The sequence below is a fragment of the Marmota monax genome, unplaced genomic scaffold (genome assembly GCF_021218885.2).
Source record: "Marmota monax isolate L192 unplaced genomic scaffold, Marmota_monax_Labrador192_F-V1.1 WCK01_AAM20220418_F8-fsc00064, whole genome shotgun sequence".
NCBI lineage: Eukaryota > Metazoa > Chordata > Mammalia > Rodentia > Sciuridae > Marmota > Marmota monax.
The window spans coordinates 9,492,666-9,518,614 of NW_026694542.1; the positions used below are offsets into that span (position 1 = coordinate 9,492,666).

Sequence of the window (25,949 nt, forward strand, 5' to 3'; positions counted from 1 at the left end):
GAAAAAAAGCAGAACTCATGGGGTTTGATTATTTTGTTTCAATTTCCTCCCTTATCCTTTTATGTGTGTATGGGAGGGGCATTTGCAGTCTTCCTGCTTCAGCCTCCCAAATTGCTGGGATTACAGGCACATGCCATTGTGCCCAGCTAATTTCCACTTGTAACTTATTCGATAAGTGACCTCAACCAATTTAACCTAGTTGTACCTCAGCTCTCTCATGTGCAAAATGAAAATAATACCACCTATATTTAAGCCATCCACTTAAGTACACCAGAAATCCTCTTTTATGGATTAAGACTAGATATCACTTCTTAGAAGTTCTAATTCTTCATTATAGACTCCAATAATACATAGACACATGAGATTTTTTTTAAGAAAGTAATTAAATACTACAAATAGCGTGTTGAATCTTATATTTTGATTTCTTAAGTCTCACTTTTATCCTTTTACCATCTCCTTGTTTTTATTAGTTCCATTATAACTATAAATAATGGATAATAATGCCAGGTGTGATGGCACATGCTTATAATCCCAGTGGCTCAGGAGGCTGAGGCAGGAGGATTTTGAGTTCAAAGCTAGTTCAAAGTTAGTGAGGTCCTAAGCAACTTAGAAAGACCCTGTCTATAAATAAAAAATAAAAAGGGCTGGGGATGTTGTTCAGTGGTTAAGCACCCTTGAATTCAATCTGTGGTCTGGGGGGTAAAAAAAAAAAAGGATAATATTTCCTATTAGTTGGAACCCACTATTGATACCCCAAATCATCAATTACCTCCCATTTATAGCCATTTGCTTACCAACATAAGGTCCACTGGCACAGAACTTCTTTTGGGACAACTTCAGTAATCTGTCATCTTCTACCTAAAGAAACAAAATAAAGACTATAATAGCATCAACACTTTTGGAGCAGTGGGAGGAATATTCCTGTGATAAAGTAGATGATGGAACCAACAGAACCAAATGACTGATAAACACACAAAATGCAGTGGTGATGAAGATGATGTACTATAGAATCTTTATTCTAAAAAAAGTCTGGGGCAGGATGTAGCTCAGTGGTAGAGTGCTTGCCCAGTATACATGAGGCCCTGAGTTCCATCCCCAGCACTGTGAAAATAAATACATAAATAAATAGCTAGTTGTGGTGGTGCATGCTTCGAATCACATCAATTCAAGAGGCCGAGGCAGGAAGACTGCAAATTTGAGGTCTCTCTTGGCAACTTAGTAAAACCCTGTTTTAAAATAAAAATTAAAAAAAAAAAAAAAATGGATGAGGGATGTGGCTCAGTGGTTAAGTGCCCCTGGGTTCAATTCCTGGCACCATCAATCAATCAATCAATCAATAATGGGTTTGTGGGGGCACTCAGTGGTAGAATGCCCCTAGATTCTACCACTGCAAAAAAAATAAATATTAGGGGGCTAGATTGTGGCTCAGCAGTAGAGCACTTGCCTAGCACGGGTGGGACCTGGGTTTGATCCTTGGCACCACATAAAAATAAAGTCATTGTGTTGTGTCCATCTACACCTAAAAAATAAACATTAAAAAAATACATATTTAAATAAATAAACAGGGCTGGGGATGTGGCTCAAGCGGTAGCACGCTCGCCTGGCATGCGTGCGGCCCGGGTTCGATCCTCAGCACCACATACAAACAAAGATGTTGTGTCCACTGAAAACTAAAAAAATAAATAAATATTTTAAATAAATAAACAAACAAATAGATAAATAGATATTAGGGCTGAGGCTATGGCTCAGTGGTAGCGCACTTGCCTGGAATGTGTGAGGCACTGGGTTCGATCCTCAGCACCATAAATAAATAAATAAATAAATAAATAAATAAATAAATAAAGGTCCATTGATAACTAAAAAATTTTTTAAAAAAATTAACAAAATAAATAAATAAATGGCAAATGTCCATGTAATATGACCCCTCAAAAGGGATGTATACCCAGTTGAGATGTTCCTAAAAGCAATGTATTAGTTTTCAAGGTATACAACACAATAAACAAGTTATATTAATCTTTATAAAGATGAACAGTGAGTCCACATGCCAATGTAATGTTGCTGCTTCTTAGAAGTTTAAGACTAAAGAAGCAGCAACATTACATTGGCATGTGGACTCACTATTCAAAATTCAAAATTTAAAATGCTTGTTAAACATGAAATAGGCATACATGTTGTTTCAAAGGATGAATTTTGCAATGAAACAAAAAGTGTGTGTGTGTAGATTGGGGGGCAGGCACTGAAAATAACTAAAAAGCCAGAACCAACAATAGCAAGTTCATTTGTTTAAAAAAATACTTCAACAGCTGGCCTTTAATCCCAGCAACTCTAGAGATGGAGGCAGAGGGATCACAAATTCACAAATTCAAGGCCAGCCTGGGCAACTTAGTGAGACCCTGTCTCAAAATAAAAAATAAAAAGGGATGAGGATATAGCTCACTGGTAGAGTGCCCCTGGGTTCAATTCCCAGTACTGCATTTAAAAGAAGAAAAGAGGGCTGGGGCTGGGGCTCAGTGGTAGCGCATTTGCCTGGTATCTGTGAGGCACTGAGTTTGATTCTCAGCACCACGTATATTAAATAAAAAAATAAAGATCTATCAACAACTAAACAAAAATATTTAAAAAAAAAGAAAAAAAACTATATGTTAGAGAGTTCTTCTACTTTCAAAAGAATTAAGTGACAGATAGCCTTTTATTTATTTATTTTTATGTGGTGCTGAGGATCAAACTCAGTTTGTCTCTAAGTAAAAAAATTAAAAAAAAAAAAAATGGCTCGGGGATGTGGCTCAGTGGTTAAGTGCCTAACACATGCTAGGCTAACACTCTACTGCTGAGCTACAACCCCAACCCCACAGAGAGCCTTTTTATTATAATATAAAATGGGTGAGTTTAGCTCTGTACATAGACAAAAAAACAACAAAAGAAATAGAGCAACACCTTTAAGTAACTAGATGGGAAAAGTAAGCTCAGTTTCAGTAACACTAAGAAGCAGTGATATTCCTGTTTTCTATTTGATAACAACTAAAAGTGTGCACTAGAGGCAGGCATGGTGGCTCATGCTTATAGTCCCAGAAACTGAGCTGAGACAAGATCACAAATTTAAGGCCAATCTAGACAACTTGGTGAGACTCTGCAACAAAAATAAAATTACAAGGGGGCTCAGGGAAGTAGCTCAGTGGTAGAACACCTATCTAGCATATATAAGGCTTTGGGTTCACCCCACAGTCCCCCCCCAAAAAAAATTTTTTTAATATTTTTTTAGATTTTGATGAACATGCTAGGCAAGTGCTCTACCACTGAGCCACAACCCCAGATCCCCCGCCAAAAATTTTTAAAGTGTTTTGCTTGAAGAAAAAAATTAAAACTAAGAGTTCACACTATATGTTATCATTAAACAGTTTAATAGTTTTGAGGAATGAAATACTTAGAGATGAAAAGAACAATCATCTTTGTATGCTAATATCTTTCTTCTTTTTTGAGTCATTGGGATTATAGGTGTGTCTTATTTTGAGACAGGGTCTTGATAAACTGCTGAGAGCCTTGCTAAATTAAGGAGGCTAACCTCAAACTTGCAAACCTCCTGCCTCAGACTCCAGAGCCCCTGGAGTTACAGGTATATACCACCATGGCTGGCTTGCTAATATTAAACAAATCAGGTAGAGAGATAACTACTTGTCAAATCTATATGGAATGTCGAGTATAATCAGTCATATATCATGAGTCACCTCATAATAGACTTTTCTCCTAAGTGGACAAAGAAGATTAAAAGAAACACAATATAGGTTACTAAACTTAGAGGTAGTCTAGTCCACCAAATATGATAAATTGCATTCCCTAAGTTGACATTTCAACTCCTTGCAATCATTTAACTGAGAGGTCTTCCAGTATGTCTACTTTATTATAAATCCACTCATATTTTAAGTTAAGATATGGCTCTAGAAGGTTAACTTGCAAGCATCCACATTAAAATGTTCTTTGTAAATGTGGCTGCATTTTGAGAGTGTAAGGGCTGGTTAAATGTCATGTAGAATACTTGTAAAATTATAAATTTAAAAATTATAAAATTGTAAATACTTTGTAAAATTATACTTGACTTTATGAACAGTTCAAGACAAGAAAAAAAGTTATAAACTGGGCATAGTGGTGCCCACCTGTAATCTCAGCAACTCAGGAGGCTGAGGCAGAAGGACTGCAACTTTTGAAGCTAGCCTCAGCGACTTAGTGAGGTCCTAAGCAAATTAGCAAGACCCTATTTCAAAATAAAAAAACAAATAGGGCTGGGGATGTGGCTCAGTGGTTAAGTACCCTTGAGTTCATTCCCCTGTACCAAAAATAAAAAGAAAGTGCTATCAATCTTTTTCCTTAAAAATGGATAGCAACTAATACACAGCTCACAAAATCTTGACAAACACATTTAAGAGAATAATTTCATAAGTAAAACTGAATTAAGACAAACTTTTTGGTAGGCATTAAGGGTTCATGTGTAATTTTCAGTCCTGCTGGAGAATAACTCATTCTGAAGTACTCCTCTTTAATTCAGGTTCAATCAATCAACATTAAAAACAATATTTTAAAAGGAAATTATAAAGGCATATTGAATTTTACCAATTTTTTTTTCTACATTTAATCAAGTGATTACATGGTTCTTCTATTTGGTTCTAGTAATATAGTGAGATTTTCTTTTTTTAAGATGGGGGTCTCAATGAATTGCCCAGATTGCCCTGAATCTTTTGATTCTTCTGCCTCAGCCTCCCACGTAACTGCGATTATAGGTCAGTGCCACTATGCCCAGCTCTTGTAGTAAGACTTTTTAAATATTAAATCAACCTTGTATTTCTAGAATGAAACTCATGTGGGGATTGGGGTTTATTTAGCCCAGTGGTAGAGCACTTGCCTTGCATGCCTAAAACCCTGGATTCAATCCCCAGCACCAAAACAAGAATAAACATCAAGTAGTGTTTTTAGAAGTAAACCAACAAATTTTCACAGTCTTCCTGAGGATAGTACAAGTAGACAATTTTGTTCCCTAACTATGTATAATTTAATGATGTTGGGCACGGGCAAAATCACTGAGAAAAGAGTACAAGGTTGGTATAAATTTCACTACAATTTAAAAAGTACAGAAAAGCAAATTTGGTAACATTGAACTGAAGTTCATGCAGTGTAATATCAGACAAATAGGACTTTTTATAAGTTTACCTGTTCTGCTTCCACATAAATAAGAGGGAATCCCATTTGTTTGGTCCAGGTATTCATCACAGCTGCTATGGGTTTGCCACTAGCATTTTCTAAACTTTCCCAAAGATCCTCTGGAAGGCAAATCACAAACAATGATAATCTAAAATGTTTATGTGTTTATTTTCTTAAAACAAATTAGAAATATTATTTAACTCTTAACACTGCAATGCTGACCAATTCTTTCTTTCTTTCAGTAGGCCAAATTAACATCTCCTTATAAACACTTGGCTTTCAGTCTTTTTAACAAATGGTGCTGGGAAAACTTGTTATCCATATGTAGAAGAATAAAACTAGACCCTTCTCTCTCACCCTGCATAAAAATCAACTCAAAACATATCAAAGACCTAGGAATTAGAACAGAAACTATTTAACTCCTAGAAGAAAATATAGCATCAAGACTCCAGCATGCAGGCACAGGCAACAATTTTCTTAATAGGAGATTTCTAAAGCTCAGGAAATAATGCCAAGAGTTAATAAATGGGATGGCAGCAAATTAAAAAACTTCTGCACAGCAAAGGAATAATTAGGAATGTAAAGAAGAGGACCTACAAAATGGGAGAAAAATCTTTACTACTCTTCTGACATAAGATTAATATCTAGAATATACAAAAAACTCAAAAAAATTTCACACACACACACACACACAAAAAAAAAAATAATAATAATCCAGTTCCCCAATACCAATAAAATAAAATAAAAATAAATGGGCAAATGAATTAAAGAATACAAATAACAGTAAATGCTGGAGAGGATAGAGAGAAAAAAGGAACATTTTTTGGATTGTAAATTAGTACAACCATTACATAAATCAGTATGGAGGTACCTCGAAAGATTTAAGCATGGAACCACTATATGACCCAGCTATACCACTTCTCATTATTTATCCTAAAGAATTAGTCATCATACTATAGTGATATATGTATACCCACATTTATAGGAGCACAATTCACAACAGCCCAGCTATGGAACCAGCTTAGGTGTCCATCAACAGATGAATGGATAAAGAAAATGTCATACATACACACACACACACACACACGGGAGTTTTATTCAGCCATAAAGAAAAATGAAATTATGTCATTTGAAGGAAAATGGATAAAACTAGAAACCATTATGTTAAGTTAAATAAGTCAAACTCAGATGTCAAGGGTTGTATATTTTTTTCTCATATACGGAACTAGAGAGGAAAAAGGTAAAGAAAGGTAGGTGTGGTTAGATACCACGAAAATCAAAGGGAGATCAGTTAAGAAAAGGGACTAAGAGATAGAGGCAAGGTGGAAAGGAGGAAGCACTGGGAAGTGATACTGGCCAAATTATATTGTTATACTGGGTACCTATACAAATATGTGATAATAAATTCCATAATTATGCACAACTATAATGCACCAATAAAATAAATTTAAAAACTGGTCTTTTATTCTAAGATGTACTTAATCATTCTAGCATATAAGAAAAATTATAAACTATAACAAAAGACAATTGAGTTCAAACAAGAAATAAGAATGAAAATATAGAAACATGTTCAAACTCACTGTGTAAATAAGCATTATATCCATTCAATTAACCAGTTTTAAAATATTCATTGCTTATCAAACTGAAGTAAAACTCATGGTTAAATTCATATGGTGGAAGATAAAGCAAAATACCAATAAGGGGTACATACTATGATGGTAACATGCACAGAGGAAGGAAAAAGCACATAAACAAAAATCCAAAGAAAATAAAGGGTTCACAAGTATGATTTTTAGCCTTCAACTTGGAGTTGTTCATCACACACACAAGGGAATAAAGATACACAGAATAAATGGTCTAATGTACAAACAGGAAAAGTAGAAACAATAGCAATATGTTCAATAAGCTCCAAGAAAGTAGGGTATGAGAGTAGGAATAACAGGAGATGAGGCTAAAACATTAGGTAGGGGCTAACCTATTGATCACTGGCTTACAAAGAGGTATAGACTTCAGTGACAATAAATAGGAGGATATGATCTAATATTCCCTCTAGCAAGATAACTCTAGCCTCAGTGTAAGAGATGAACTTGAGCTGGAGTTGTGGCTCAGTGGTACAGCACTTGCCTAGTATGTGTGAGGCACTGGGTTCGATCCTCAGCACTACATAAACTAAACAAATAAAGGTATTGTGACAATCTATAGCTAAAAAAGAAGAGGTGCACTTGAATAGAATGCAGCAGGGCAAGAAGTAGTGGATAAGTAGGCATTTTCAAGATTCTAGCGCAGAGATCACGAAAGCATGAATTAGGGAGAACAGCCGTGAGGACAGACAGGGTACTGGAATTTCTGCAAGAGGATGCTGGGAATAATAATGGAAGTATATTTGAACTGCCAATTGACTTTCATAAATAACAAGGAAAAAAATGTTAAATGGTAGGCTTTGCTTTTCAAAAGTGTGACCCATGACTTAGTAGCACAAGGTTACCCAGAAGTTTGTTAGAAATTTCCCACCCTGGATAAAGTGACAATGCTTTCAATACTAACTCAAGCTATTAAGATTACCTGTAGCAGCATTCTTTTGTTGGAACTTGATTAAATACATATTCATTCCTTTCTTAAAGTCCTGAGAAAACACAATTTTTAAATCCAGAAGAGTCAGATTTTGGAATTTACAGTATATATGCATATTAGTAGTCAAAAGCAAAATTTACTCAATTACTCAAGTATCAGATATACTGAAAAACATCTATCCCTCTAACATTTACTACCTTTTAAGAATGTATACACTTAGTCTTCTACTTAAAGTTTTAAATCAGCCTCCCATTCCTATCCCAAAACATACTTGGCACATTTTTCTTCTAAGAGATAACAACAGTAAATAAAAAAAGAAATGAAGATAAGCCAAAAATTACCTAGGAACTTAATTTTTTAAAAAGCCAGACATTTTATCCATGCAAAATTTAGGATTTCACCACAAAAGAATGGAAGATTTAAAAAAAAATTGCTCTTTTACCTTATCCCCAATGTAGTCATGTAGCATTCGGATGACAGATGCACCTTTGCTATATGATATAGCATCAAATATCTCATCAACCTCAGATGGATGGCCCACACTGACCTGGCAGACAGTGTGATTCAGGGTTATGACAGGAAGCAGACAGCCTGTAATACTGAATTACATAAAGAGCTTTCTAGGAAAACCCTTCTAACTTATAGTTTTCTGCCTTTAGATCACTCACAATGTGTATCTTAACCCTCAAAAGGGCATAGTAACTAGTGTTAATGAAGTAGAATATATAACACAATCCCCGTTATCTTTCAGAGCCTAGGTTCTAGTCCTGACTCTGCTCTTCTGGCAGTCAAGTTGTTACAGCTCTGTTTATTCTTGGTGGGGAGTGGGAGGGAAAGGAATATAGAGATGTAAAACATTTGATTTCTTATGTTAATTTTAACTATTCATAAATATATCAATCTTAGCTAAGTATGTCAAAGTAGGATTATAACTCTAGTTCTCTGAATGTAAAATATATATGTATATACTAACTGAAGTAAGGATAGGCTAACTCAAGAGAATTAAAATATGCACAAAAACATAATGACAATAATGAAATAATCTGTCCAGCATTTTCCTTGAGAGAAACAATGGAATCATAGTGTTATTTAAGACATATGGTTCCTACAGTATCATTCTACAAAAATGTACATAGCACCGTCCAAAATTTTTATATGAGCTACCTTAAAATGAAATATTAATTAGAACTTATTCTTTTTAGATCTTCCAGACTGGAAATATGAACTATAAAAACAAGTGAAGGATAGGGATATAGCTCAGTGGCAGAGTACTTGCTTAGAATGTACAAGTTCCTAAGTTCAATTCCCAGTATTGCAATTTTAAAAAAAGTGGAACCATTCGTGCAATTTTTCTTGCTCTCAGAATCCTAAGCTTCTCCGTAACTAATTATTCATTTCACTGAAAGGAAAGCAGCCATAAGCCAATGGTTGGAAAGTATAGCTCACTTCAATAGGATGGCTGTTATCTAAGGCATCAAGCTCCTGGGCACGGGTGTAATCAGCAGAAACAAACTGAGTCCAGATATCATACTCTGGAAAGCAGTGGTCTACACATAGATACTCAATCCAGGATGCGAAGCCTTCATTCAACCAAAGATGAGTCCACCATTCCTAAAAACAAAAGGTTGAAATATTTGAAAAAAACAAAATGACTGCAATTCCACTAATTTGAAAAGCATGTCCCTTCTACTATCCTTCAAAACTTACGATTTAATCAACTAAAATTAAATTGAAAACATTTGTGAAAAAAAGAGAAGCATCAGATGTCAACAAAGACCAACTAGTGATATCAGAGTCATGACTGAGAGACATTTTCAAAACATTACTTAAATAACTTCTTACTACCAAAGGAGAAAAGAAGGAAAGTGGGAGGGAAGGAACCTATAGATGAATAGGAAAAGAGAAAAGATAAATACAGGTAAGAGCAGAGGTATCATTACATAAAATGTAGTTACAAATTTTTCTTAAACAAACAACAAGAAACCCAGAAAGCTATCAGAACAAAACAGGAAAACTGGAAATTATTTCTATAATGACTAGGAAAAAAAAAATGAGAAGCTGAGTTGAACTTTCTAGATAAATAGAAAAACAATACTACTTCAATAAGATTTATGTGAAATTAACAGAAATGTCATGGCAGGAAGTAGTTCTGTAATGAATGGTATTTAAGCATTTATAGAATACAAAATTCTCACTATTTTAAGAATATATAGCGAGGGGCTGGGGTTATAGCTCAGTGGCAGAGCACTTGCCTAGCATGTGTGAGGCACTGGGTTTGATCCTCGACACCACATAAAAATAAGTAAAATAAAGGTATTTTGTGTATATTATATGTATGTATGTATGGAGAGAGAAAGAAAGACAGGGGAGAGGAAGAGGGAGAAATGAACAAAGAACAAATGGGTGACATAAAAATAAAAAATTACATTTTTTAAAAGTCAACTTTTTAGACAGTTATCTTAATCTAATTTTTATTAAAGTTGATTATAGGGGCTGGGGTTGTAGCTCAGTGGTAGAGCACTTGCCTAGCATATGTGATCCTCAGCATCACATTAAAAAAATAAATAAATTAAATAAAGGTATGGTGTCCATCTATTAAAAAAATAAAAAAGTTGATTAAATTTCTTAGCAAAGGAAGGACATATATTAATCTAAGGCAGAGACCAAAATCCTAGTGTAAAACAAAAGTATTTAGAAATACTGAAAAGACCAAATACTTTTAACATTATATGATAGGTGGCTACTTGTCTCAGTGCTACTTAACTAGTAGACTCTATTATTAAAATAAACTGTTCTTCAACCCACATGGAGTTTCAGTTTATCAAACAACTCACATCTATAATAATTAGAACAGTTATATAAATCCAGTAAAAAGTTGCTGGTAAACAATATGCACACATTTCCTTTACTAAAATTTATGGTAGTTTCAAAATAAAATCATAGTTTTCTAAAAGCTAAGGAAAAAAATTTGATAGAAAGTAGCAAACTTGCTTCATTAAAAGATAAATTTTTGCATGTATTTGAATGCAGGCACTAACACACATAATTCCACATGAAATTTTATTTCAAAAAATTTTTTTCACTTGTAAGTAAAATTTTAAATATTCAAAGGTAAAGGAAAGAGTTTATTTTCAAGGACTGAATCAGGCATGTCATACTTGATAAATGCCATACTTTGTTCCTTGTTTCTAAAACATACATATGAATTTAAACAACATTCAAGCCAGGATCAACTCTTTAGCAGCCTAAAATGCTATCAAGCAATCTGGCTGGCTCTACAATCTCCAGTTCTTTCACTGCAGAGATACTTTTAGTTCACTTAATATCCTGTGCTCCTAAGGGCTTCCATAGACAGGATTTATTTAGAGTAAGAGTGAAAGGTCAGGACTAATGTACAGATTATTCACTGCAAACACTCTGATAAATGAGGATTTCAACAGCACTGTTGAAATTTTAATATACCTTTATTCTGTAGTCATTCTGTACTTTTAGCTTTTTGTTTTTTTTTTAACTTTCATTTCATCATATTTCAACTTAATATCTTAGGAAACAACAAAATGGCCCCCAAAAACATTTCGATCTAATCAAAGATCAGTTTGTTATTTATCTGGTTACATTTCAGCTAGTGAACCACAAAGATGACTCAAGAAACTACAGTTAGCCTGGAATCTCACTGCATGATACATTTATCTTTACCAAACAGGAATGTTTCTCACCCAATTTAGTATCTTGAAATTCCCCATTTGCAGACCAATTATAGAACAAGTTAAATTGTCCATATGTTCTCAATCAACACAGAGATTATGAATGCTTTTCAAAGTAGATCTTTTAAAATAAAATTTTTGAATCAATTATTTTTGGCACAATGTTACAGCCAATCCTGAAACATAATGTGGCCAAAATAATACACAGCAAGATGAAAATAAATATATTTGAGCACTTAAAAATATTAAATACCATAGTAACAAGATTTCCAAACCATTGATGGGCGAGTTCATGTCCCACAACCAGAGCAACCCACTGGCGTGATGAAGAACAGGAGTTTTTTGGATCAATAAGCAATGCAGTCTCCCTGTGTTAAAGGGGGAAAAAATTGAAACAATTAAAATATTGTAATAAAAGCAGACTTGCACAAGTGGGGAACATTCAGATCAATTAGATACCAAGAAAAAATTTTTTAGCATACACAGGATAGAAAAAATTCTAGGAATATTCAAGACTACCCCAAATAGATGTGAAACAGTTTAATTATCTGTTTGTTTTCTGAAATTTTAGAAACACTTTGTCTAAGGGATTAGGGATAATTGTGGTAGAGAAGAAGTCCTTCCATTAACTGAGGGAAGTGGTGGGGAAAGATGCATTCCAATGTCCCGAAAAGAACACTGAACAGGATGTCCAAAACTTAGTGCATCTAAAAAGGCAATTGAAAGTAGAAGGCAAAAAAAATGCTTACAGACTTTGTTTTAAAATTTACACAACCACATGGTTGTGTTGTGGTGACAGAAATGTAAAAACTTGGCTAGAAGATATGAAATCAGAGGTTCTTCAAACTGGATAAATAACTATCAAACTACTGGAGGAAGGAAAGGCACTGAAATGAAAGACTCAGCCAAGAATATATCCAAAAATGCTACTAATGCCAGATGCTCACTTTTAAAATTTTACATGCAAAGATAGTAGCACCAGAGGGGGATGTCCATCTGCATTTTTGAAATGTGCATGGAACTGGAGGGAGCCAGAAAAATTTATACCAGATCATAAAGCAGAAGCTTCTCAACTGTGATTAGGAGGAAGCCCTTATGAAGACAATGATGAGAAAGATAGGGCAGAGTAATGCATCATTAACATACCTATAAGTAACAAGGCCCCAGTTCTCCATGGCACCTTCATAAAATAAATATAAACATTTATTGATACATATGAATGTTTCTTCCTCAAAAATCTCAAAATTCAAATAAATTTATTACAATTCAGCAATAAAATGAAATTTACTTTACCAGCTGCAAAGTCTGCAATAGCAATGAGATCAATTTTAGGTAGAGGATAAGGAACATTGAAGTAGTCTTTATAAAAAGGCAAGGTTTTAGCAGCAACCTATAAAAGTATAAACAAAAGAACCATCTGATAAGTATTTTATTATAATTCATATAGAAATCCACAAAGGAAACCTGTTGCAAACCAAAGTATCTCAAGTTACTAGAAATCAATCCCAGGGAGCCCTACTTCCAAAGACTGCCTTAGCCCCAAGCTTTGTATACATTGGCCAAACCCTAATCCATTTGTAATTTGGTATGAAAAAAATATAACTACATATTTTCTTGCCCTTTTCCTAAATAAATAAATTTTACTTTTATATATAATCTTTTTTTTTCAGAGCTAGAGTTTAAACCCACCACTTTGTACATGCTAAGCAAGTGCTCTACTGAGCTACACCCCAAGTCTGACTTATATTCTCTGAATCATTTTGTAAAATGTTAATACAACATCAAAGTTGGTACTTCCAAAGTTCTATTAAAAATAAAACCAAAGTAACACAACAACTTTCAGATTAAATTATAAATAATGGTACTAAGTAATTGATCAGAAATGTAAATTCCCCAACCTGGAATTATGGACTGTTGGAACAATCCTCTTCAAGTACATTTACCTCTAACGCAAATTTTCCTTGCTCTGCTTTGCCAACAGGGGTGTAAACACGAACACACACACCATCTTTTGACCTTGTTTCTACAAAGTCATATTCACCCACAACAAATGCAACCAGATATGTAGACATAACAGGTGTTCGAGCAAACTTCACTTCCACTAAATTTTCATCGTCAGGGTATGGTTTCCGGTCAATTACATTCTTTAAAAAAAAAGATAGGGAGAATAAAGAAAATTTAAACAGATTTACACTAATACCTAAGAGTAAACACTAGCCAAAAGCTGCAGATTTCAATGTATTTCTTTTCTACTTTCCAAAATGGCTTGCTTTTCCATCCCAATTCATCCAGTGCTACCAAGATCTTTCCTCTCAAGGAGAGTGATTTGATAAAGCACTCATACAAACAGCTGGGGGCTAAAATATTCAAATTACGAAGACTTGTGAGAGAAAAAAAAGAAATCAACTTTTTTTGAATTCTTATTATATACCAGACACTGGGATGTTTTAAGTAAGATCTCAAAAACTTTTCAAATGAAATAAGGATAGGAGAAAAATTATCAATAAAAATAAATATAACAGTGGATTATATTTTAAAGGTACAGATTTCTAGATCTCAAGCAGTCTCTACAATAAGACTGGATCTGAGCAAATTTTTAAGAAATGTTCACTTTACCCTTAGAAATTAATTTTTCTCTGGTGTTCTCCTTTTTGTCCTATTCAAACTCTTTCTAATTTCCAAGGAAAATTTATTCAAGAATAGAACCTAATAAATTCATTTACACTAAAATATAAATTAATATTTCAGTTTAATATGTTAGTTCCCTCTCTAGGAATACTTAAGAAGAGAATGACATTCTATCTATGGAATTCTCTCCTCTAATAAATAGACAAAAACTACTTATTTTCAGGTACAGTAGGTTTTTCCAAGTGCCTCAGAGTCACACTATAAACTGCAGGCTACTACATGTCTTAAACAAGGCAATTCTAGACAATACACTTCAAGTGATGAATGCTTACTTTATTTATGAATGAGATCAATGACAGTAATGAAGAGAAAATACACTTTATAGCTATAACTTCTGGTATTTAATAAGAAAATTAAGACCTTTTTCATTTAGGTAATATCTTTTAAATTTCTTTTTATGTCTTTAATAAAGAAGTAGATAATGTTATTCATGTATTTAACAAGAAATTTCTTCCATGAGGAGGAAAACTCTCCAAAAAATAAGGCAACTATGAAAAAGAGGGCTTACCTGAAAATAAAGAAAACTAATACTGGTGTTTCTGTTATATACTAAGCACTGTACTAGTGGTTTCATGTTATCCAACCTAATCAGCAAACTAAATATACCTAAGCCTATTAAATATTTAAATGGACTTGTAAAACACAAACATACCATATTTGATAAAGCTACTCTGTCTTTAGGAACAACCAGTGAGATATCAAAAGTTGCTTTGATTGCAGGTTCATCCCAGCAAGGAAAAGCCCTCCGGGCATCAGTAGCCTTAAGAAAAAAATATGAAAATACCACGAAATTAAATACCACAAAAATTAAACATCAAAGTACCATAAAATTAACCTAAAAGGTAATTTCAAGACATAATCACCATTTCTCCATCATTCATTCCTTCATTTGATCAATGCCAGGCAACAAGCTACAATACTAACTACTAAGAAAATAAAATGCTTGCTCCCTTTGTCATACCAGCAATTATCTAGGAACTAGGTCTGCTATAGATCTTAACAAGATATGGGAATCGTTTGTAATTATATTTTTGCTTTTAATAAAACATTTCAAATTTAATGTGATTGACTTCACCAGTAATGCTAACATAACACAAAGCACAGAACACTCAACAGTATGCTGTAAGGATTCAGAGCTGAGAAAACATGAAAGGCTGCCTCTCTCGCTTTTATTTTAAAATTAAAGTATTCTCAGTCTTTGATGTGTTTGTGTGTTTTGTTGTTTGTTTGTTTGTTATCTGGAATGGCAGCAACAGGAATAAATATAGATGCTCTGTCAATTCATAACAGGTCATTAGTTTAATGGCATTTCCATACACTACAAGTAAAACTGTCACCACCTCACCTACTTAAAAAGACCTCAATTTTTCTTTAAAAATAAAAAAAAAAATCAGCTACCTGGGAAGTTGTGGTAGGAGAATTGCAAGTTCGAGGCCAGCCTGGGCAATTTAGCAAGACCCTGTCTTGAAATAAAATAAAAAGGGCTAGGGATGTAGCTCGGTGTTAGAGTGCTTGCCTAGAATACTCAGGGTCCTGGGTTCAATCCCAGTTCCATTTATTTAAAAAAAAAAAAATTAACCAATCAAAATCAAAAAAAAATGCACTTTTTTATGCAAGGTAAAATATAATGTCTCTGAAGGATATCAGTAACAATAAAAGGAACTTTAGAATCAGAACAAAATCATAAAACGGAACGAATGATAAAAACATGAAAAGAAATAAAATATGCAGAAGTAGTATATTATTTCTGAAAAAGGATTTCTTCAAGAGTAAAATGTTAGATGGCTAGCTAACAGCGCACTCAAATTTAAGTAAATCATATATCAATGAATACACAAGATATCAGAAAACATGATATAATGAAAGAAATTACAGCACAAGAAATTTTTAAATTAGAAGCAGCAGCTGTAGAGAAATGAATTCATACTTGAGAATATTAAATAAATGACATAGATAACAAGATTTAAATTTTAAAATGTCCAAAGGAGATAGTGATAAAAGCAATGAAAGGTTCATTTGAGAGACACAGGAGCTGAATTTATTACTAACTGGTGTTCCTGAAGAAGAGATCACAGCAGATACTACAACGAAAATGTAATGGGAAAATTATGCTACACTGAAGGAAGATCTGAATCTGAAAAACCAACAGGGTTCACCAAGTAATATGCAAAACTATTGAAAAGTTAGCTCCTGGTAATTTTTTTTTTTTTTTAATTTTCAGGATCAAGAAATAATTTCATACTGGACGCATTGGCCCACACCTGTAACCTCAGTGGCTCCAGAGGCTGAGGCAGGAGGATCTCAAGTTCAAAGCCAGCCTCAGCAATTTAATGAGGCCCTGAGCAACTCAGTGAGACCCTGTCTCTAAATAAAATTAAAAAAGGACTGGGGATTTGGCTCGGTGGTTAAGCACTCCTGAGTTCAATCCCTGGTACCTGCCCCAGCCCCACCCAAAAAAGAAATAATTTGAGAAGGACGAAAACAAAGCAAAACAAAATAATGTGTTACCTACAAAGAAGAAACACTCTAGTCTGTGATTCCTCTTGATAAAATAAGTTGCGAATGACTTTGGAAAAATATTTATAGACTTTTGAAAGGAAAAGATTTTAAGCTAATTGTATTATTCTTATAGTTGAACAAACTGGGCTTACTACTCACTGCTGCAAGAATTCATACCACAGGGAACTACAGGATGTTTCACCACCCTATTATATGATTTGGCTGGGTAAGCTGGGACTAGGAAGCAGAGATTCACTCCAGGTTGATTGCTGTCAGAAAGTAGGGGCAGGAGCTAGGCACAGTGACACATGCCTATAATCCCAGCAGTTTGGGAAGCTGAGGCAGGAGGATCACAAGTTTGAGGCCAGCCTAGGCAACTTAAAAAGACCAAAATAAAAAATAAAAGCTTGGAGATGTAGCTCAGTGGTAGAGTGCCACTGATTCCATCCTCAGTGCCACAAGAGAGAAAGAGCACATGAGCAAGTAAGGGCAATTCTAAGAGTGGGTATTTAAAAAAATCCATAGGGAGGGCAGACTAGAGCAAGCATAAAACTATAATGGGTAAAAATGCAGTAGTCACTCATTTTAACAGACAAATGGAGATATTTGGTATTTTGTGAATAGCAAAATGACCTTGTTTTTGTCTATGCCTAGATGAAATTATGAAGTATTCTTGTTTTGTCTCACTTTATCATGGTCTCAGATTTCCCTTATCTGAGGTTGGTATTTTGTGATATTGTTTATGACCAACAGGAGAAAAACACAGACCAGAGCAGCTTCCAGATAGCTCTTTTGTTTTTCATCAACAAATCTATATACCCAGTAAAACTGATCAAGTATAAAGGCAAATAAAAGGTTTTCAAATATGTAAACACTCAGAAATTATACCACACATACATCCTCTCTTTAAAAAAAAAATTGGAGGCCAGGCAAGGTGGCACACGCCTGTAATCCCAGCAGCTCAGAAGGCCGAGGAAGGAGAATTCCAAGTTCAAAGCCAGCTTCAGAAATTTAGCAAGCCCTAAGGAACTAAGTGAGACCTGTCTCAAAAAATAAAAAAGGGCTAGAGAAGTGGCTCTGTGATTAAGTGACCCTGGGTTCAATCCCTGATGGAAGGAAGGAAGGAAGGAAGGAAGGACAAAGAAGGATAAACAAAGAAGTTGGAAAATGAACATCATCAATTCTATCATTAATTCATATTGAAATTTACAGAAATAAGATTAATTAGATTTAACACATGGAAGGAAGGAAGGAAGGAAGGAAAATTGTTTTGGATACATTCCAGGATGAAGTGTTCAAAGGATTACAAAAAGGCTTTAGAATCATTCAGACAGAATTAAGCCTAAACAGTAGTGGCAAATGTTATATTAAAATAACAGAAGGAGGGCTGGGGGTGTGGCTCAGTGGTAGAGCACTTGCCTAGCATGCATGAGGCACTGGGTTCGATCCTCAGCACCACATAAAAATAAATAAGAAAAATAAAGGTATTATGTCCACCTACAACTAAAAATTAAACAACAACAACAACAACAAAAAAAAAAAACAGAAGGAACCAGGCGCACTGGAGCACGCCTGTAATCCCAGTGGCTTGTGAGGCTAAGACATGAGGATTGCAAGTTCAAAGCCAGCCTCAGCAACCCAGCAAGGCCCCAAGCAACTCAGTAAGACCCTGTCTCTGAATAAAATACACAAAAGGGCTGGGGATGTGGCTCAGTGGTTAAGTGCCTCTAGGTTCCATCCCCAGTACCAAAAACAAACAAAAAAATCCAGAAGGTTTAAAATTCTTGAAAGAGAATATATACCAGGTAAAATAAGTTGCACTAAACTGCACCTAAAATTTCAGGTTACACAAAACAAACAGTCCAAGGATAAACAAAGAATTTGGAAAATGGACATCATCAATTCTATCATTAATTCATATTGAAATTTACAGAAATAAATTTAATTAGATTTAACACATAAAAATACCATTACCAGATTTGAAACAATTTATATAACTTACACTTGAAAGAAAGCACAAATACCGTAAGTAAGATAAACAAAGGAAATGTCAAAGGAGCAAAATAGCCAGGTATGGTGACATACACCTACCCAGGCGGCTGAGACAGGACTATCAAGTTTGAGACCAGCCTGGGCAATGTAATGAGACCCCATCTCAAATTGAAAAAAAGGGTTAGGCTGTAGCTTAGTGGTAGAATACTTGCCAAGCATGTGCAAGGCCCTCAGTTCATTCCCCAGCAACACACACACACACAAAGGAAGCAGTGGTAGCAGCAAAGGAATGCCACAAAATAGCTAATAATGTAGTAGGAAAACCCATAGTTATCAAATATAAAATTGAGAAAGGCAATTAAGAAAGGCACATAGTATAAAAGCAATTAAACGAGGCATGGTAGCACATGACTGTGATCCTAGAGATTCATAAGGGTGATGGGCAGGAAGATCACAATTTTGAGGCCAGTCTTATGCAATTTAGTGAGATCTTGTCTCAGGGGGAAAATAAATTGGGATACAGGGGGGATGTAGCTCAGTGGTAGAGGATCCCTGGCTTTTATCCCCAATACGGGGTGGGGAGGACACAACAGTTCCGGCAGGTATTGAAACTTCTTTCCCTGAATGTATGTGTGTATGTGTATACACCTATATTTAATCATTCCCAACACACACACTTAATTCTCTCCATTTTGAAGATAGAAACAATGGCTGAATATAAAATATTCTATAATTATGTTCAAAGGCATCTAGTCTCAAATAATTATCCCAAATAGAATCAAGTTTTGTAACATGGTTAAAAATCATAATGTTAGAGAAGAATAACACATACCTCAAACTGTGTTACAGCAGCATAGCGCACCTCTCCAGAAGGGGTAGTATATTTACTTCTATAGAAACCTTTCATTTTGTCATTCAGCTCTCCAACAAAATCTATCTTTAAGGTTCCTGTACCTGTGATTAAAGATAAATAAAAAACACTTTTATGGATATGTTAAGTACAATTATCAAAAATATGTGCTCAAGATACTATATTCCGTTAGCTATTTACAATGTTCAAATCATTCTTTCCTTTCTCAAACACTCCTGCACTGGAGAGAACAGTCTGAAGTAAATGGCAAACTAATCCTAAAATAACTTTTCAAATCTAGTTTAGGTAAATGCTCAGAAAGTTCTTTATTTTTTTTTCTTCTGGTACTGGAGATTGAACCCAGGGTCCTTTACCACTACACTACACCCCCTTTCCCCATTCCCTTTTATTTTTGATTGAGAGACAGGTCTTGCTAAATTGTCAGGCTGATCTGGAGCTTGTGATCCTCCTGCCTTAGCCTCCTGAATCACTAGGATTACAAGCGTGAGCCACCTTGCCTGGCTCAAACTTCTTTAACTTTTTTAACCTAAGTCTCAAATTACGAGTACATGAAGATGGGAACAGGAAAGGAAACATTTATTATTAAATGACTGACATACAATACTGTTCATAGAGTTTTTCAAATATTTATAATTATAAATTTGGAAATAGGTATTGTCCCCATTTTTTCAGATGAGGAAACTGAGACTGAAAAGTTATATAGCTTGCTGAAGGTCATAATAATTAGTAAGCAGCAAGAGTGAGATAAAATGTTTTAACCTAAAATTCATGCTCTCTGTCGATTATTCTGTATGGATTGCTCTTTTAAGAAAACTTCATGCACAAGAAGAAAAACGTAGCCAATTACTCCATCATTAAAGACTAGTGCTATCTGTTCAATCCAAATGGAATACTGATTGCATACTATTGTACACAGGGAAGACCAATGACTTAATCAGCAAAAAAGGAACAAAACAAACTCAGTTACCTCAGTCAGGTGAACAATGATCAATGATATTAAAAAAAATTAAATTAATTAACAAATTATTAAAATGAACAAATACAAAATACTAAATATGAATTCTACTGTTGTATAGAGCAAAACCAACTTCAGTGTATGACTTTCTTTAAAACAACAACAAAAAATATTATCTAGTGGTCATCTGCCAAATGTACATGCATGGCAAAACAATAATCCCATTTATAAATCAAGCTACCAAAAAACCCTCAAAAATGTTGAATTTGTGGGCTGGGGATGTGGCTCAAGCGGTAGCGCGCTCGCCTGGCATGCGTGCGGCCCGGGTTCGATCCTCAGCACCACATACAGAAAAACAAAGATGTTGTGTCCGCCGATAACTAAAAAAAATAAATATTAAACTTCTCTCTCTCTCTCTCTCCCCCTCCCTCTCTCTCCCCCCCTCACTCTCTCGCTCTCTCTTAAAAAAAAAAAAAAAAAAAAGTTGAATTTGTAATTGATCTTTTTAAAGCCTATTTTTAACAAGGTCCAGAGCATGACAGTCTAACAAATCAAAGATATGGTATAACTATAAAGAAATTAGCCAATCATACAAAACTTGTATATTCTAGTGTTTCATACTGTTATTTTAGAATGTTGTAGAGCAATGTTGACATTGGTCAAAATGTTTTTGACTTTCTTTCTCTTGACATATTATTTTGGATGATATTAAAGTCAAATCTTCATCTTCTAAAACTGAATCTGCTTTTTTGCAAAAGTCCAAAATCATGAGAATTGCAAGTTTACAAAATAAGCGAATGACAAATTACAAACTGTTTCTACACAAAAACAAAGCTTTCTTATGTGCCTCAAACTAGTTTGAAAGTAACTTAAATGAAAATTTCAGACCTCTGTAGCAAACCATCACCAAAGACAAGTGCCACATCTTAAAGTAATCATGTTGGAAAATCATAACTCCTCAACTGAAGTTTAATTGAACAGACCATCTGTGATGGTTATTTTTTTTTTTTAAATCAGACATCTGTGAACATCTGAGGGGACAATGAATACTTTTGTTGTTGTTTTGTTATTGTTGACGAACCCAGGGCTTAAGGCATGATAAGCAGGCAATCCCATACTAACCTATACTCCCTGAATGAATGCTTTTTCTTCAGAATTACAGATTACTGGGACAATAAATATGAACAGAGAATCTATAATAATTTTTAGTGATTAATACTAAAGAATTAATAAATAATATGGAATTTTGAGGGGGAAAATTATTATATTCTATTTTCTTTAGGAATTCACTGAAGTTTTTATTTTTAAAAAAGCAGGTATGTTTGGCTGGGGTTGTTGGCTCAGGGGTAGAGCGCTTGCCTAGCATGTTCGATTCTCAGCACCATATTTAAATAAATAAATAAATAAAGGTCCATCGACATCTTAAAAAAAAAATGATACGTATAGTCACATTAATAAAGTTGGGCAAGGAAGATCTAATGGACTAGTAAAACCCACTACTTTAAATGGGACTTGTTTCAGGAATTTTATGTTATAATTTCATTAGTGGAACTGGCCAGTCTGTTCTTGCTAAGTCAGCCGTTTTTAATGTAACTCATAATTCATGGTAAATCTACTTTAAACTTTCCCTACTTGGAACAAAAGTGGATTTAAAACTCATAACTAAATAAGAAAGGCTGCTTACACTTTTACTCGGTTTTAAATCTCCAAGGCCATCAAACCATAACAAGATATTGACAGTGGCCACTTCCAAAAAGTGGCATACTAAACAAAATACAAAGTATTGGAAAGTTATTACCTGAAATTCAAACAAAACACAAGTTAAAGTTTTTTAAAATCATTAATAAATGTAATTAGTGTCACATTATAAATACTAATTACAAAATACATACTATTAATAAAGTAGAAACTTATGGTAAGTTGGAGAAAAAGTACTTCTTGACAAATTTCACTTATCAAATTTACACCATATTTATACCATAAAGTAACTGCCAGTTACTCTAATTCATACCTATTCACAGACATAATTTACATTGCTTTTCAAATTAGAGATCTTATTTCAATACCCAATGTATCCATTTGTGTAGTAAACCTTTTAAAACATAATAAGCTTACTTATAAATTAAACAACTAAAAAAACAGAAACATCCACCAAATGTTAAATGCTAAGACCTACACTCTTTTTTTTTTCTTTTTCTTTTTTTTTTTTTTGTCAATAGACTTTATTTATTTATATGTGGTGCTGAGAATTGAACCCAGTGTCTCACACATGCTAGGCAAGTGCTCTACCCCTGAGCCACAACCTCAGCCCAAGATCTACCCTCTTTAAAATGACAAGACCTAATAGTGCTTCTCCACATAAATACCACTCTACAGGTGGTATTATAAAATACTTATGGTCATAACCTTCCTTAACCACCGCTTCTGAGGTTGTGAGACCTTACAATGGTTAACCACCATTCCAGAATAGTGCCAATATCAAAGTTAAATTTGATGATGTTAAGCACAAAAGTTATAATATCATATATTTATAAAAGTTATAATATCATAATATCATATATTCAATGTTTACTCCATTATCAGATAGACCACTTCTGCAATGTGTTAAAATCTGAAAAAACAAGAACTTTAGTTTTTTCTATTTAATTGACACATAATAATTGTAAATATTTATACAGTCAGAATTTCATTCTTAAAGTAAACAGTGACTGGGTGCAGAGGCACATGCCTATGATCCCAGTGACTTGGGAACCTGAGACAGGAGTTCACAAGTTCAAGGCCAGCAAGACCTTGTCTCAAAATAAAAAACAAAAAGGACTGGGAAAGTTGCTTAGTGGAGTACCCCAGGGTGCAATCCCCAGTACCACAATAAAGAGAGAAAAAGAGAGAGAATTACAGCAAACAATAACTGGATAACTTTGACCCAAATAATTTTGTAAAATGTAAAAGCCAATGATTTTCCAGTAGATATTGATATAGATATTCGATAATTAAATATAGTCATACCTGCAGAGTTTCCTATTCTAACATTTGTACTGGTTATTTATTTCTTTATTATATTAACTAAAAATTGTTACATTACTAAAAATCTCAAGAACTATGTTGTCAGGAATAGTAACACACGCCTGTAATCTTGTAAAAGGATCAATCACAAGTTCAAGGCCAGGGTAAGCAATTTAGCAATATCCTGTGTCAAAATAAAAAATAAATAAAATGGTTAAGGTAGCTTAACCACCATTCTAGAACAGTGCCAATATCAGAGTTAAATTTGATTATGTCAAGCACAAAAGTTACTAATATCATATATTTAATGTTTACTCTTTGGTAAAGCAAAAGGGATGTAGCTCGTTGGTAAAGCACCCTGGATTCACTCTCCAGAATAAAAAATAAATAAAAAGCTAAATTATAAAATATTTATGGTCATAACCTTCCTCGACTTTTTTCTATTATTTGAAATGGCTTTGCCATGTAGCATGTTAGCTGTGTCCTTATCAAGAAAGACACAGGTCTTACTAATGCTGATTTAAAAAAAAAACCTCATATATATATGACCTCATATTTAAAGGGAAACACACACACATAAAGGGGGAAAAAAGGTACAGACTATTACCTATGACAGTAGTATGTAATTCTGTGTTCTTAAACATACAACATTCTTTGTTCTTAAAAATTATGTACATAAATGTCACAAAAACATGGTATAGTCTTATAGGGACACAGAAGAAACTGATTGTTTTTGAGTTGAGCTAAGACGACTAGATAGAATGGCAAACAAAATTTCACTATACAGCATTTGAATTTCAAATATGTACATGTATAATGTTTTAAAAATATTTAATTAAAAAATAAAAAACAAGCTGGGTACATATACACCTATAATCCCAGCAACTGGAGGCAGAGGCAGAAAGATTCCAAGTTCAAAGCCAGCCTCAGCAACTTAGTGAGGCCCTGGGCAACTTAGTGAGGCCTTGTCCCAAAATAAAAGGCTAGGGATATTGCTCAGTGGTTAAGTATCCTTGGATTCAATCCCTAGTACCAAAACTATAAAATAAGTAGGTAGATAGATAGATAGATAGATAAGCAAGCAAGCAAACATAATGTTGTGATTAGAAGTACAGTCTTCTGATTTAAACTGCTCGGGTTTAAATCTCACCTCCACTCACCAGTTGTGTGACCCTAGACAAGTTATTTAAGTTAATTAAACATTTTTGTATCGTAGTTTTCTTTATCTATGGAGATAATAAGACACTCTCTCAAAAGGGTTTTACTATGTTGTTCAGACTGGCCTCATATTTCTGAGCTCAAGAGATCCTGGGATTATCAGCATGAATACTAGGTTGCCTAGCTAATTTTTCATTCCTTTGTTTCTTTATGTTGGCAGTGCAGGGGATTGAACTCAGAGCCTCATACATGTTAGGTAAGCATACTACCACTGAGCAACATCCTCAGTCCCAAGTTAATATTTCTGATGCACTTACAATATTATCTGGAATAGATTAAACACTCAATATATATCTGCGTGTATAATACAAATCTACCATGTTAAGAGTTCTTACTTTTGTCCCATGAATTCAGCCAATATATTCTGATTTCTTTTGGTAAGTATGGTTGGTCTGCCTATCCATTCATCCATCCATCCATCCATCCCAGGGGCACTCTACCACTGTGCTATGTCCCCTGTCTTTTTTATTTCTTGCTTCAAGATATGATCTCACCAGATTGCTGAGAACTTGAATCATCCTGTCTCAGCCTCCTGAGTAAGTGAGATTATAGGCTGTGCCACTACACCAGGCCCATGTGACACTTTTTGTTTCCTATGCTTGCTAGATTTATATATTTTCTCAGACTTTTTTGGCACTAAGGCTCTTTAGCACTGAGATACATCCCTAAGCCTTCTTATTTTTTATTTATTTATTTTGGGACAGGGTCTTACTAAATTGCTGAGGCTGGCCTTGAACTTGCAATACTCCTACCACAGTCTCCCAGGTCACTGGGATTACAGGTGAGCACTATTGCACTTGGCTCAGACTTTTTTTTTTGGGGGGGGGGGTGTATTCTGGGGATTGAGTCCAAGGGCACTTAACTACTGAGCCAAAAGAGCTTTTTGTTTTTTACTTTGAAACAGGGTATTGCTTAGGCCTCACTAAATTGCTGAGTCTGGCTTTAAACTTTCAATCCTCCTGCCTCAGCCTCGAGTTGCTGGAATTACAGGAGAGTGCCACCATAGCAGCTCAGACTATTTTTAAAATCAGTGTTTCAAAATATTTTCTCCTGCCTTCTTCTTTTTACTTCATTAATTTCTGCTCTTTAATCTTTATTTTTATCTTCTACTTTCTTGAAGTTATGTACTCTTTTTTGTCTAGCTTTGGGATTTATTTATTTATTTAAATTTTTTTGTATTGTAGACGGACAGAATGCCTTTATTTGTTTATTTTTAATGTGGTGCTAAGGCTTGAACCTAGTGCCTAATAAATGGTATACA

At 34.4% G+C, this 25,949-nt stretch overlaps 1 protein-coding gene across 1 annotated transcript in view; it reads right to left on the reverse strand.

Moving 5' to 3' along the window:
• The window catches only part of Npepps (aminopeptidase puromycin sensitive), a 95,818-nt gene that overhangs the window by 20,807 nt on the left and 49,062 nt on the right, over positions 1-25,949 (reverse strand). Inside the window, exons 4-14 of the mRNA XM_046420428.2 lie at positions 19,474-19,595; positions 14,803-14,910; positions 13,406-13,606; positions 12,756-12,852; positions 12,609-12,642; positions 11,716-11,830; positions 9,205-9,369; positions 8,201-8,305; positions 7,750-7,810; positions 5,197-5,306; positions 795-858 (exon numbers count right to left, since the gene is read on the reverse strand). Coding sequence (XP_046276384.1) covers positions 795-858; positions 5,197-5,306; positions 7,750-7,810; positions 8,201-8,305; positions 9,205-9,369; positions 11,716-11,830; positions 12,609-12,642; positions 12,756-12,852; positions 13,406-13,606; positions 14,803-14,910; positions 19,474-19,595 — 1,182 coding nt within the window. The remainder of the gene's footprint in view (positions 1-794; positions 859-5,196; positions 5,307-7,749; positions 7,811-8,200; positions 8,306-9,204; positions 9,370-11,715; positions 11,831-12,608; positions 12,643-12,755; positions 12,853-13,405; positions 13,607-14,802; positions 14,911-19,473; positions 19,596-25,949) is intronic.